We start from the raw sequence: 15,569 nt of genomic DNA, 5'->3' as shown, positions 1-15,569 counted from the left end.
CCTCTTTCTTCTTTTGTTCTTCATTCTCCCACAAGGGCAGCACTGATGAAGTGATCTAAAGACCCAGATGCTGCCCTCCATCACCTCATTCATGATACAAAAATCAAAATTCTGCTCGATAGAAGATTGCTCCCTATCTGCGATATTTGCAGACTTCAAGGCTTTTTTTGGATTGATCCTCTCTACAGTACAAGGACTCAATTCACCTTCTTGAAGTGCAAGAACTGCAGAAGATTCTTGCGCAAGATTCTATCCTTCCTCATTGATCGATTTTTTTTTCAAAGTCTGATTTTTTTCCTAAACTTGAAAAATATTGATCCTTGGGTTGCTGGTCTCTGTTGAAGCTGATTTTTGGAAGGGTGATTCTCCAGTACTACCGGTACACTCGATCCATCAAGTTTTTGGCACCATTACCCCTTATATTGATCTCACCAAAAACATGGTTTTTTTTTTCAAAACCCTGATAGAATCGATCTAGGGGATTACCTAATTGGTTCCATGCATTTAGACCTTGCCAATGGGTTTCTTCTCCTTGATACAGCTTTTCAGATTTGGACTGCTTACAAAGAAACATACGGGCAGCTTGGCAATGATGCCCAGGTTTATGAACTCAGGAAGAAGGTCCTTCACACTACTTAGGGAGAATTATCTGTCTCCAAATACTATGCTACTCTTCGCAACCTCTGGCAACAATTGGACCACTTTTCTGATTTCCACCCTACTGCAGCTGTTGACATTGCTGCCTATAAAAAACATGTGGACAAGATCAGGGTTTATGATTTTTTGGTAGGGTTGAATGTGGAGTATGACCAGATTCGTGTTCAAGTGTTTGGCCATTCTCCTTTTCCCACAATTAAACAGTCCTATGCCTTGGTCTCCTTTGAAGAAAACCGTAGGTTTGCTATGGTACATCCTACATCTACTGAGAGATCAGCTCTCCAAACTGCCTCCACGGTTATTCCTGTCACTGTTTGGAACTCCTCTTCTGGTGATTCTATCATGGGCATTGTTACTTGTGAGCACTGTAACAGGCCCTACCAATGGCACTGTATCAGAACTCCTTAGTCTCTTCAGAACTTTACCAATGGCACTCTAGATTAGGTCACCTCCCATTAGGCACTTTATCTCATTTATTTCCTGCTTTAGTTAAGGATTGTAATACGGATGATTTTTTTGGTGAGGCTTGTGTTCCGGCCAATCAGACATGTTCAACCTATTCTATTTCAAATAAAAGGAGTTCTTTTTTCATTTGGTGCATTCTGATGTTTGGGGCTCTAGTCGTAAAACTTCTTTTTTTGGTCATCGTTGGTTTGTTTCATTTATTGACTGTCACTCTAGAAACACATGGGTATATCTTATGCACACAAAAAATCAGTTTTTTTTCTCATGTTTTTAGCATTTTTATATAATGGTCTAAACTCAGTTCCAGACTACTCAAAATTTTGAGGAGTGATAATGGAACCGAGTATAAGGAATCGCATTTTCAAAAATACAATACTGACCATGGCATTATCCACCAATCTAGTTGTGTCGATACCCCAACCCAAAATGGTGTGGCTGAAAGGAAGAACCGCCACTTTTTTGAAGTGGCTAGAGCATTGATGTTTGCTCGCCATTTTCCCTCTCAATATTGGGGGGATGCTGTTCTTACTGCAGCCTATCTCATTAGTAGGTTGCCTACTCGGGTTCTTGACTCCCGTAGTCCGATTGAGGTTTTACTTGGGACTTCCTCCTTTGTGGTTTCACCCAAAGTGTTTGGCTGTGTGTGTTATGCTAGAGATACAAAATCTCCTAGCAAATTTGAACCCCGTGGGTTACGGGGTATTTTTTTGGGTTATTCTCCAACCCATAAGGGTTATAAGTGTTACCATCCCCCTTCTTGTCATACTCTGGTCAGTATGGATGTCATTTTTTATGAAAACCTTTCTTATTATTCTTTACTACCTCTTCAGGGGGAGAGTTCTAGTGAAGATGTGTTGACCTTTGAGGTTCCTCCTCTTTTATCCCCTCCTTGTGAAGAGGGTACTGTTGCCCAACCCCCTTTAGCTGCTCTCCCTTCATCTGTAGGGAATCCTATACAGGGGGAGATCATGGAAAATAGTGGTGGTGATGTTCCTATTCAGGGGGAGTTGATTCCTGTCCAGAGAACCATTGGTGAATTTCAGAAGAGAATTGACAACTCCAACATTATCACCTATCACAGAGGATGTTCCAAAAAAGGGTAGCTTTAATCCACTGTAGCACCAATACCTATCTAGTTGCCGACTCAGGATCCAGATCCTACTTCTCCTGGTAAAACTTCTTCTTTGGACCTACCTATTGCTCATCGCAAAGGGACTAGGACTTGCACTCAGCATCCCATATCTCGTTTTGTTTCTATTAGTTCTCTTTCTCCTTCCTTTCATGCATTGGTATCTTCTCTTTCTTCTGTTTCTATTCCTAAAAATTGGCAGGAAGCATCTACAAATGGAAAGTGGAAGGCAACAATGTTGGAAGAAATAAGAGCATTGAAAAAAAAATAATACGTGGGATCTTGTGGCTCTTCCTCTAGGGAAAAAACCAGTGGGATGTAAATGGGTGTTTGTGGTCAAACAAAAGGCAGATGGGACAGTGGATCGATATAAGGCATGTCTGGTTGTAAAGGGCTTTACTCAAACATATGGAGTTGACTATCAGGAGACCTCGCACCAGTGGCGAAACTCAATACTGTAAGAGTATTATTATCTTGTCATGCTCTTTATGGGTTGAAGCAGTCACCTAGAGCTTGGTTCGGTAGGTTTCACAAGGCTATGATTTTAGTGGGATACAAGCAAAGCAATGCTGATCATACACTGTTCATCAAACGAGTTGGTGATAAGGTAACCATTCTCATAGTCTATGTTGATGATATTGTAGAAACCGTAAATGATGGTGGTGAGATCAAGAAATTGAAGCATTTCCTTGACCGTGAGTTTGAAATAAAGGATCTGGGAGCTCTAAAATATAGAGGCTGATCGATCTTCAAAGGGTATCTTTCTTTCTCAAAGGAAATATATCCTAGATCTATTGTCTGAGACTGGGCTGTTAGGTTGTCATCCTTTAGACACCCCCATGGAAGCTACTGCGAGACTCAAGGAGAAAGAGGGTGAACCAGTTGACAAAGGTTGCTATCAACGATTGGTGGGAAAACTGATCTACCTCTCTCATACTAGACTAGACATAGCTATTGCTGTGAGTTTGGTAAGCCAGTTTATGCATGATCCTTATTCCTCTCATATGGAGGTAGTCCTTCGCATCCTGCAGTACTTGAAGTTTACTCCAGTAAAAGGAATACTCTTATCTCCCAGTGGTCATCTGAAAATTGAAGCTTACACTGATGTTGACTGGGTTGGCTCTACCGATAGAAAATCTATTTTTGGATATGGCTCCTTTGTGGGTGGAAACCTTGTCACATGGCGTAGCAAGAAGCAGAATGTTGTGGCAAGATCTAGTGCTGAAGCAGAGTTCCGTGCAATGGCATAAGGGAATCTGTGAATTGTTATGGCTTAGAGGATTGTTGCAAGATATTGTTGTTGTTGTCCAACTTCCCATGATGCTGTATTATGAGAATAAGGCTGCCATTAGCATTGCTCATAACCCTATCTAGCATGATCGTTCTAAGCATGTGGAGGTCGACAGACATTTCATCAAGGAGAAGCTTGAAGCCGGACTCATCTGTGTTCCCTTTGTGAAGTCTACTGATCAGTTAGCTGATGTGTTCACTTAGGGGCTAAGTGGCAAAGTGTTTCATCCTATTATAGTCTTCTATGTTAGGGGCAATTCTGTCCTTGTAATGTTTATTCTTTATTATAAATAAAGAGCTTGGGATCAGTCTTTGATCATCCAAGCAATATTCTCTAATTCAGATCTACTAACAGAGACTCATATCTCAGTGAACCAATTTGGCTTTATGGCAGGTAGATCCATGACTGAAGCTATCTACTTATTGAGCAGGCTCATGGAAAGATATAGAGAAAGCAAGAAGAATCTCCATATGGTCTTTATTGACTTAGAAAAAGCTTATGACCAAGTCCCTAGAGATTTAATCCAGCGTGTCCTAGTGAGGAGAGGAGTTTTTAGCAAATATGTGGATGTTATTAAAAACATGTATGAGGGCGTGGTGACTAATGTGAGATCTGTAGGAGGCCAGGGAAGGGAATTCCCGATTACGATTGGGTTACACTAGGGATCAGCCTTAAGCCCATATCTATTTGTGCTTATCATGGACGATCTAACGAAGAACATTCAAGATGAGATCCCATGGTGTATGCTCTTCGCTGATGACATCGTTTTGGTGGATGAGACAAAAGAAGGGCTTAACTCTAAGTTAGAGCTTTGGAGATCAACCTTGGAAACAAGAGGATTGAAGATTAGTAGAACAAAGACGGAGTATATGTTGTGTAATTTTAGTCACACCATGATGGATACTGATATGGTGCGAATTGAGGATAGAGAGATGCCACAAAGTGACTATTTTAGATATCTGGGGTCAATCGTAAGTAAAGAAGGTGGCGTAGAGTATGATGCCTCTCAGAGAATTAAAGTGGGATGGATGAAGTGGAGAGGTGCGTCTGGAGTGTTGTGTGACCAGCGTATTCCTTTAAAGCTTAAAGGAAAGTTCCATAGGACTATTGTACGACCGACTATGATGTATGGGGCAGAATGCTGGGCAGTTAAGAAGTGTCATATTGATAGGCTTTGTGTAGCAGAGATGAGGATGCTAAGATGGATGTGTGGAAAAACAAGGAAGGATAAAGTACGGAATGAACGTATTAGAGCGGACGTGGGAGTCACCCCGATCAGTGACAAGCTCCGAGAGAGTCGTTTAAGGTGGTATGGTCATATTCAACAGAGGCCTAGGGACGCCTCAGTAGGGAGGAGTGTTATGATCCCGATTGAAGGAGCTAAAAGAGCTAGGGGCAGGCCAAAAATGACCATAGGAGAAGTGGTGAGGAAGGACATGCATAGCCTAGGTCTTGTACCAAGTATGACTTCGGATAGGGCCTATTGGAGGGCAAGGATCCATGTTGTAGACCCTACTTAGTTGAGATTCTCTTGTCGTTGGGCTTCTTCCCTCTTACTACCTTTCATCTTTGCATGTTGCATCTTTCATTTGGCATTCCCCCACCCCCCCTCCCCCGTTTTTTGCTAGAACTCAGTTTTCCTTTGTTGTGTTTGGATCCATGTAGCCGACCCCATTAAGTTGGGATAAGGCTGAATTTTTTGTGGTTGTTGTTCAATCATAAATAAAGGAGGAAAAATGGAGGATGTTATTGCACAAAAAATTAGAATAAGATGGATGATGGAAAGGAGTGTTATGTGATTAATGTATTCCTTTAAAACTGAAAAATAAAATAAAATTTATAGGATAGTTATACAACCAACAATGATGTATGGAGTTGATGTTAGGTAGTGGTGAAACATCATATAATCAAACTTAGTGTAGCTGAAATGAGGATGTTTAGATGGTTGAGTGGTAAAATTAGAAAAGATAAAATAAGGAATCAACAATTAGAGCTAATTTAGGACTAGCTCCAATACATGATAAGTTGCGTGAAAGTCACTTTAGGTGGCATGGATGTGCAACAGAGGCCTTTGAATGCTCTAGTGTGGAGGGGTGACTTGATTCAGATTGAAGGAGCTAAGAGAACCAGGGTAGGCCTAAAATGGCTCTAGGAGAAGTGATGAGGAAAGACATGCATAGCTTAGGACTAGTAATAAGTATGTTTTTGAATAAAGCAGGTTGGAGAAAAAGAATCCTTGTAGCCGATCCCATTTAGTTGGGATTAGGCTAAGTTGAGTTGTATGGGATTTAGTAGGGAGGTGCTTATTGGAATGCTCACAAGAACCAAGTTTCTTCAAAAAGTACAAAACATCATCAAGGATGGATTCAGACAAGGATGTTTTCATTGATATTTGGTCTTTCAATTACGCCCCTTTCCCACCCCCTGCTACTTTCATCTTGTAACTAATATTAAGTTGGGTAGGATGACAAGATAATTACGATGCCATTGTACAATAGTTGGAAGTGTTCCATGTTTGTTTGTTTTGAGGTTTGTATGATAATTGACAATAACTTTGGTCAATAGCCATCATTGATATTACTCTGTTTCGTTGGGTCAATCTACTTCCTTTGATGAGGACATTTCTAGAAATCTAGGACAAAGTGAAGTAATCCATTGCAGAAATTAAAGATAACTTGTACTTGCTCAGCTTATTGTTGAGTCTCCTCAAGATGCTAATGGATCTAATATTAGAATTGTTATATTTTGCCTTTTTTTGGTTTTTGAGAACAAAGGTTCAGTCAGACGTTATATGCTTGTAGTCTTGGCTCCCTACCCCTTCTTTTCTTTTTCATTAAGATGATATGGTTTATGATATCATCTAATGGTCATGGTAGAATGCAAATGATTTTTGCGGGACAAAGTCCGTTTCTTTGTATTCATTCGACTCTAATTTCCAACGATGAAGTTGCATTTATTTAAATAAGAATAAAAGACTCCAACAGGACATAGAAGCTAATTCTAACTAGGAAACTAACAACTCAAAGCAAATATCTTACGTAGCCCTCTCTCAATGAAATAAAAAGAAAATTACATTATTAACCCCAAATGACTAAATAAGCAAGTTCGACGTTTCATTAGACCACCAAAACCTAGCCGAAACCTGGTAAGTTTCAATTCCAGGTTTCGACTGCTGGTTTTGAGCCCCAAATGATCAAATTAGTTCTTGAAACTTCAAGGAAATCCTATGTAAGGCCCTCTAAACATAGTGGAACCCTTCGATTGTAAAACACACACCCAAAATAGTAGTTTGGCTTTGGACTCTAAATTGATAGTGTACGTTGTATGTTGCTGTATACTTTTGTTATATAACTTATTCTACACAAAATTTAATAGTAGAACACACATAATTCAATTAGAACAATTAAAATATGCATTAGGAATGGATAAACATAAAGTTAGAAACTATTTCATAATTATCAAATGTTATACATGGTTCATACAATTTTCTGAAGAGTGAAGAATATACGTTACATTGGACCCCTCTACTCATCGTAGATACCTTGTACCACATCTTGTTCCAGGAAGGATCAAAATCACTTGGAGATTGTTGTTGTTGCTAGAGTTATCCTCTGATTGTATCACAAATGCTGGCCATGTCATAGTATGCCGTAAGAAACGCTTGAAGTCTTCTACAACAACCCTGTCAATGCCACTGTCAACAAACTCGGTACCCTAGTCTTGGGTATAGATCTCCGAACTGTAAAGAACTCGATTGACTGCCACCGTAATTGGATGGTGGATATGGAACTTGCATCAATATGTATGGTTGGGGGGTCGGGTATGAGAAGATGATGTCCACAAATGACGACCCACCGTGTGGCTGACCCTCAAACCCAGAGGGTAGTCACGAAGAAGACCTATATTTTCCAAAGCCACCATACCCAGTGTAGGAGGAACTATCGCTCTCTGTGGCATAAGATGGTGCACGCCATTGCTCATGTACACTACTCTCCTCTAGACTTAGGCCTCCGAGAGTGCCAGTCAAGCTCATAACTTTGATATCCATGTTATCATCCTTCTCATTTTCTCTGAATAGGCGGTGCGGGCCTCATGAGTAGCTTGCACGTGTGGGGGCACGTGACTGTGGTTGGCATCCTGTGTGGCATGATTGAACTCTCACCTGTGAATTGGATGGGCTCTGGCTCCTATTCTTGCTCTGCTAGGTCATACTCATCGTAGAGAGTGTGCGAGTGTGGCTACTAGAATGTGACTAGTCAATGTCCTCATCATCATCCTGTCAGGCTAAGACTCAAAAGGTCACGGTGTCTGTGAATGAATTCGACCCTCTCGAGATGCCATAAACTCATTGACATCAACACCCATCAAACTAGCAACCTTAGGGTTGAGCCTACCCCTAGGCTGATCCATAATAGGGTCACCTTGATCGCTTACCCACTTGTAGAGGGGATCCTCCTCCTCATCTGATTTCACCTGGAAAATATTGCTAAGCTCGACTGGATCTTTGTCATTTTCCATGCCCATGCGTATGTGCTGCATTCAAACTAGCAACCTTGGGGTCGAGCCTACCCCTAGGACGATCCGTGATAGAGTCACCTTATTCCCTTACCCACTTGTAGAGGGGATCCTCCTCATCTGACTTCACCTGGACAATGGTGCTAAGCTCGACTGGATCTTTGTCATTTTCCATGCCCATGTGTATGTGCTGCATTCAGTCTCATGTTATGGTGCACATACACCAACTTTTCCAACCATGTGTGATCCAATTGGTTGAGCCTCTAGGATTGGATAAGTGAGATTGTACTCCATTTGTGCTTGTATCCGAAGGTGGAAAATGTCGGGGAGAGCACCTTTGTGCTATCTTACTCAAGTTAAGTGCATCACTCCCATATAGCACCCACCATTCACCTGCATTAGCGCATTAGGATTATTCCTTAAGGATTGTAATTAGTACATATGTATATGAATAGAATGGAGAAAGTAATATAGTGGGCCTACCGGGAGCTGTGGTTTCTCAACTTGACTTTGCGACTGCACGGCTGAGAGTCCCAAGTGCATGCCTATTTTTTTTTTTAATCTGTAATCATTTTAAACATTAGTAATGTTCAAATTAATACGAAATCAAGTAATTACATTCCTTATAAATACTTGACTACAAGCCTCATCTCATGATTGCATATGGACTGTCCAGTTGGATTTGGCTCCAACTTGGTTATCACATCTTTCACTCCATCTAGCAATGATTGATCCCTCCCAAGTCAATGATTGTATTTGTTAACAAAACAAAATTTGATGAATGCTTGAATGATCTATTAGACCAGGCAAGCCCTTTTATTTATAAGAAAAGGATTACAAAAACAGGACAAAATTGTCCCTACTACTAAGAGAGTCGGCAGTACATAAAAAATAAATCCCAAAAGACCAGAATACCCCCACGGTATTCTGGATTACATTATTCAACACTCCCCTGCAAGTTGGAGTATAAATGTCAAACATAACCAACTTGACTAAAGCAAGATGAAACAGCTTTCCAGACAACTCCTTGGTGAACATATCAGGAAGCTGATCAGCAGACTTCACAAAGGGAATACAAATCAGTCCTTCCAACTTTTCCTTGATAAAATGCCTATCCACCTCAACATGCTTGGTATGATCATTCAGCCAAAGTAACTCACAAATGCCTTGTGCCATGACACAAAATTCTGCTTCAGCACTAGAACGAGCTACCACATTCTGTTTCTTACTACGCCAAGTGACAAGATTGCCACCTACAAAAGTACAGTACCTAGAGATAGACTTGCTGTCAGGAGAACCAGCATAATCAACATCAGTATATGCTTCTATCCGTAGGTGATCATGAGGAGACAGGAGAATGCCTTTCCCTGGAGTTGACTTCAAGCAGTTAAGGATACGAAAAATAACCTCCATATGGGAAGAGTAAGGATCATGTATGAACTGACTCACAGTGCTTACGACTATAGCAATATCTGGACGTGTGTGTGAGAGATAAATCAACTTCCCTACCAACCTTTGGTACCGGCCTTTATCAACAGGTTCACCCTCCTTTTCTTTAAGACCAACATTCGCATCCATAGGAGTATCTGAAGGGTGATATCCTAACGAACCAGTTTCTATCAATAAGTTTAGGGCATACTTCCTTTGAGAGAGAAAGATGTCATTAGAAGATCTAGCAACTTCAATCCCGAGGAAGTACCTTAACTTTCCGAGATCCTTAATTTCAAACTCCTGTCCAAGAAACTTCTTCAGACGGCTGATTTTATCACCATCATTGCTGGTTACCACAATATCATCTACGTAGACTATAAGAACAGTGATTTTTTCACCAACTCTTTTAATAAAAAGAGTGTGATCAACATTACTCTGTTTGTACTTTGTAGCCTACAGAAACCATAGCCTTGTGAAACCTACCAAACCATGCTCGAGGTGACTGCTTCAGCCCATAAAGTGCACGTTTCAATCTACACATCTTTACCTTGGGTTATGTCACAAGAGAGCCTTGGTGGAATATCTATATACACCTCCTCATCAAGTTCTCCATTGAGAAAAGCATTCTTCACATCAGGCTGCTGTAAATCCCATCCAAGATTAACTGCACAAGATAACAAAACTCGGACAATACTCAGCTTTGCAACAGGGGCAAAGGTCTCCTGGTAATCATCTATACGTCTGAGTGAACCCTTTTGCTACGAGTCGTGCCTTATATTTATCCACAGTGCCATCCACCTTCTGTTTTATCACAAACATCCACTTACATCCAATAGGTCTTTTCCCTAGGGGAAGAACAACAATCTCCCATGTGTCATTTTTCTTTAAGGCTTCCATTTCTTCCATCATTGCTGCCTTCCACTTTCCATCTGATAGAGTTTCCTGCCAATTTTGAAGAATACGAACAGAAGAAAGAGAAGAAACAAATGCATGGAAATATGGAGAAAGGGAGTCATAGGAAACAACATGGGAGATAGGGTGTTGAGTACATGCCCTAACACCTTTGCGAACAACAATAGGTAGCCCAAGAGAAGAAGTCTTACCAGGTGAAGAAGTAGGCTTTGGATCCGGGTCTGGCAACTGGATGGGTATTGGTGCTGTAGTGGATTTAAGCTGCTTTTGTCTAGTACGGCTCTTTGTATAGACCTTCAAATTTGAATCATCAATCCTCCTTTGAAAACCACTAATGGTTTTTTGGACTGAAGTGAGCTCCCCTGAATAAGAATTTCATTGTTTTCATTATCTGTAGTCTCCCCCTATATTGGAACATCTCCCCCTGAAGTAGAGGTACTTCCAAGTTAGATTGCGTGTTGATTTTAGAATTACTGATTTAATGAAGAAGAATCATTAATAAATCTAATAGGTAATTCTTTTGTGTTTTAGGAATTGGCTTTAATGCGATTAGCTTTCCCTGTGGAGGCTTTAACTTTTTCTACGTTTTCCTGCAATTATTGTTCCAGTCAATTAGAGTTCAGGAGCTGATTTCAATCTCTATGTTTCATTTGATGGTGAGATGATCCCTCTACTGCTGCTGATTGATTTTTCCCTATTAATGTATTGTTTGGGATATTTATTCGGAGGTGAAATTGTGTTTGGTTGATTAAAGCCTCAAATTGTTTGACTTGTCTCAATTGATTTAGACTATGAAGTAGCTGTTGATTTGAATGGCTAAATTGATTGGAACCTCTCCTTTTGTCCAGACTAATTTCACTTCAATATGCTGAGTAGAACCCAGCTGTTCTATTTTGGGTTCTACCATTGTTGTAGATAAAGTTGGCAGGAAGTAACATTGTCTCTTTCCATGTCTATTGTCCTGTTGAGAAAATGCTAAAACTAAAGCTGTTTGAAGCATTGTTGTTCAGAAAGTGCTCCTTGGCTTTGGTACTTGTTTTTCTTTATAATAAATGATCTTATTGAAGTATATATTTTTTTTCATTCCTAGTTTGCTACCCAATTTTGATGTTATTGTTTTTGGTTTGCTGAAACATATATCTATCATTTGAGATTTGACGTCTTTCATGTTGTTCCTACTTTGTTTCTGGTAAATCATTCTATTATGTCAATTTTTGGTGTCTTACTTCATCTGCTTTTTTGAGAACATGTAGATACCTCGGTTTGCATTCGAGAAGTTCCCAGGTTCTCAGCCAATACTGACAACCCAAATGAAGTCTGTTGGTGAATCCATGGCATTGGGACGCACATTCCAAGAATCCTTCCAAAAAGCAGTTAGATCGCTGGAGTTGGGCTACTCTGGTTGGGGTTGTGCATGGGTCAAGGAACTGGACTGGGACTGGGACCAATTGAAGTACAGCCTCCGAGTCCCAAACCCAGATCGAATTCATGCAATTTATGCGGCAATGAAGAAAGGGATGAAGGTTGATGAGATTCAGAAGCTCAGCTATGTGGACAAGTGGTTTCTTACTCAGCTAAAAGAGCTGGTAGATGTGGAGCAATTCATTTCAGCCCGGAACTTGTCTCAACTGACAAAGGATGACTTGTACGAAGTGAAGAGGAGAGGCTTCAGTGATAAGCAGATTGCTTTTGCTACTAAATCCACCGAAAAAGAAGTCCGTTCAAAGCGGATTTCACTTGGGGTTACTCCAGCATATAAGCGGGTAGATACCTGTGCCGCTGAATTTGAGGCCAACACTCCATACATGTACTCATCCTATGATTATGAGTGTGAATCGAGTCCCACTACAAGGAAGAAAGTGTTGATTTTGGGTGGAGGACCAAACCGAATAGGCCAAGGTATCGAGTTTGACTACTGCTGCTGCCATACTTCCTTCGCCCTTCAGGTTGGGTTTTCCTTTTTCTTTTTGGTTTTCTTGTGGATTTTGGTTTTTGTTTGATAATGTGTTTATTGTTGGATCATTAACCATTATCATCTTCTCCATACAATAGGTTTCAAATGCTCAGTAATGTGGACCATTTGAAGCAATTTAACTTTTGAATAGCATCTTACCAAAAAATCTTTCAGATGTTCCCTCCTGCTTGCATTGATGCTGTACAGGAAAGAGTACATTATTTTCAAATATCTGCTGTTTGATACCTTGTATCCATGTCAGATAATGACATCGACACATTTCTGTACAAACCTATAAGTTTCACCGTAGATGCTGTATTTGGCACCCATTTATTACGTCAGATACCGCTGACAGGCATGTTGGTGTTCTTATTACCCGGTGTTGAGGCCTTTCCAGCTTAGCTGATTGCATTGGATATTTGGGCTCAAGTATGATAAGGGACCATGGCTACTACTTAAGTGGCCCATTAGTTGGAGGTGTGACTAATGCTGCAACATTTGCTGAGACCTATATGCTGTTATAATTTGCTGAGATTAGTTCTATCACGTTGATTCCTCTTGATTTGATGTAAGAAGCACATAAGATTGTCATTTTCTTTTCAGGAAGCTGGATATGAGACGATCATGATGAATTCAAATCCTGAAACAGTGTCAACAGATTATGACACAAGTGATCGCCTCTACTTTGAGCCACTAACTGTTGAGGATGTTCTGAACATCATTGATTTGGAACGTCCTGATGGTATCATCGTGCAGTTTGGAGGCCAAACACCCCTTAAGCTGGCGCTGCCTATTCAGCACTACTTGGATGAGCACAAGCCCTTGGCTGCCAGTGGGGATGGACAGGTTCGTATATGGGGGACATCACCTGATTCCATTGATGCAGCCGAGGACAGAGAGAGGTTCAATGCGATCCTGAAGGAGCTGGAGATCGAGCAGCCCAAAGGTGGGATTGCCAAGAGTGAAGCTGATGCTCTGGCCATAGCCTCGGAAATAGGCTACCCTGTTGTTGTGAGGCCATCATATGTGTTAGGTGGGCGGGCAATGGAGATTGTGTATAGTGATGACAAGCTTGTGACCTACCTTGAGAATGCTGTTGAGGTGGATCCTGAGCGTCCTGTCCTGATTGACAGGTACCTGTCGGATGCTATTGAGATTGATGTTGACTCGCTCACTGACTCATATGGCAACGTGGTGATTGGTGGAATCATGGAGCACATAGAACAGGCTGGTGTGCATTCGGGTGACTCAGCCTGCTTGCTTCCTACAAAGACAATCCCGTCTTCTTGCTTGGATACAATAAGGTTGTGGACAACAAAACTGGCAAAGAGGCTGAATGTGTGTGGACTCATGAACTGCCAATATGCAATCTCACTGTCTTGGGAGGTTTTTCTGCTCGAGGCAAATCCCCGTGCTTCCCGCACAGTTCCATTTGTGTCCAAGGCAATTGGGCACCCATTGGCCAAGTATGCTTCCCTCGTCATGTCAGGGAAGTCACTCCACGAACTTAGGTTCACAGAGGAGGTGATCCCAGGCCATGTTTCAGTCAAGGAAGCTGTGCTTCCATTCGAGAAGTTCCAAGGCTGTGACGTGCTGCTTGGCCCAGAGATGCGTAGCACTGGTGAGGTCATGGGCATTGACTTTGATTTTTCGGTTGCATTTGCCAAGGCCCAGATTGCTGCAGGGCAGAAGTTACCAGTCAAGGGCACAGTGTTCCTCAGTCTAAATGATTTGACAAAGCCACACCTTGCCATGCTGGCCCGTGCCTTCTTGGGGCTCGGGTTTAGGATTGTCTCAACGTCTGGGACGGCTCATGTGCTTGAATTGGAGGGTATCCCTGTGGAGCGGGTGCTGAAGATGCATGAGGGGCGACCCCATGCTGGTGATATGATTGCAAATGGAGATATACAATTGATGGTGATCACGAGTTCAAGTGATGCACTTGATCAGATTGATGGTCGGCAGTTGAGGAGGATGGCTCTTGCATATAAGCTTCCAATCATTACTACAGTAGCAGGAGCTTTGGCAAGTGTGGAGGCGATAAGGAGTATGAAGCACAGCACTATTAAGATGATTGCACTCCAGGATTTCTTTGACATTCAGCCAAAGCCAGAGAGTAACCTCAACTTGCAGCCTGCTGCTTCCTCTCTTTGATTGTGCTTTTTCATTGTCTCTAGCATTTTTGGCATCTTTTTTACTTTTTGTTGTTTTTTAAATTTGTCCTGTTAATGTTCTTATCTGGACAAAGTGAATGAACTATTTTATTTATTCTGTTTTCTACTGTTTTATCTTTCTTTACTTCTTGTTGAGGAATACTTACTCAGTTTTGGAGTGGGTTAATTGTAGTTTGCATTGTATAATATAAGTAGTTAAATCTCATCTCTTTATGAATGTGACTGTTGATTGACAGAATCATCTATGTTTCAGTTTTTTTTTTCCCAGGACACTGTTTCTTCTATCAGAGCCATATATTTTTCAATCTTTATCTCAAGATGGTCTCTCTGATGCACCCTTGTAAAGTAATATAACCACTTGGTAAACACTTATTTTTCAATTTTAGCCTCTCAAATGCAAGTTTGGTTTCAATGGAATCCAAGGGGAGCTAATGAGGTGGCTGATGATTTGGTTAAAACAAAGGATTGCATGTCCTAGATTATCTTTCGGGGATGGTATTTTACTTTGTGAATTGGCATTAAACTTCAGTTTTAAGACTCAATTTTCTGTAAACTTGTGATTTTCTTATTTGGGAAAGAGAGTAAGTTCATGCATCATCAAGCAAGTTGTAAGTGGTAATCTCCTAAGTAGTCTTTGTGGAAGACTAATGGTATTGCAAGACCTCCATGAAAAGATTTGAAGTATGGTGGGTGATCTAGTTGGAAGTCATTGTATTGGACCCCTTTTAGATATTCACATTGTAAATATTTTCTGAGAGGGTTTGAAATTGTTCTCTTGTTTTAATTTATTAATTTGTTTTGGTAGAAAGTTGATAATATATAGATTCATTAAAGACTTAAAAAGGAGTCTCAATGGAAGTTGTCCATAAAGAAGTGGGAATGTTTCAAATCCAAGATACTCCCCTTTGGTACATGGGAGAATTTTTTTCGCTATACCCTTAGATAGAGAGAATCTCTTCATCCACCATGATGTGACCCTAAGAATGGACTCATTGGTTGGTGAGTTTCATCATTAATTTTCACTCACCTCGTACCTTCTTT

The 15,569-nt window shown here is 40.9% G+C and overlaps 1 protein-coding gene across 1 annotated transcript in view; it reads left to right on the top strand.

Moving 5' to 3' along the window:
- Positions 1–14,638, top strand: part of LOC122662280 (carbamoyl-phosphate synthase large chain, chloroplastic-like) — a 30,386-nt gene extending 15,748 nt beyond the window's left edge. Inside the window, exons 2-3 of the mRNA XM_043857873.1 lie at positions 11,654–12,346; positions 12,958–14,638. Of these exons, the coding sequence (XP_043713808.1) occupies positions 11,654–12,346; positions 12,958–14,508 (2,244 nt within the window). The 3' untranslated portion in view covers positions 14,509–14,638. The remainder of the gene's footprint in view (positions 1–11,653; positions 12,347–12,957) is intronic.
- The last annotated feature ends 931 nt before the right edge of the window (positions 14,639–15,569 follow it).

This window comes from Telopea speciosissima, chromosome 1 (assembly GCF_018873765.1).
Source record: "Telopea speciosissima isolate NSW1024214 ecotype Mountain lineage chromosome 1, Tspe_v1, whole genome shotgun sequence".
NCBI lineage: Eukaryota > Viridiplantae > Streptophyta > Magnoliopsida > Proteales > Proteaceae > Telopea > Telopea speciosissima.
This window is presented reverse-complemented; position numbering and strand designations above follow the sequence as displayed.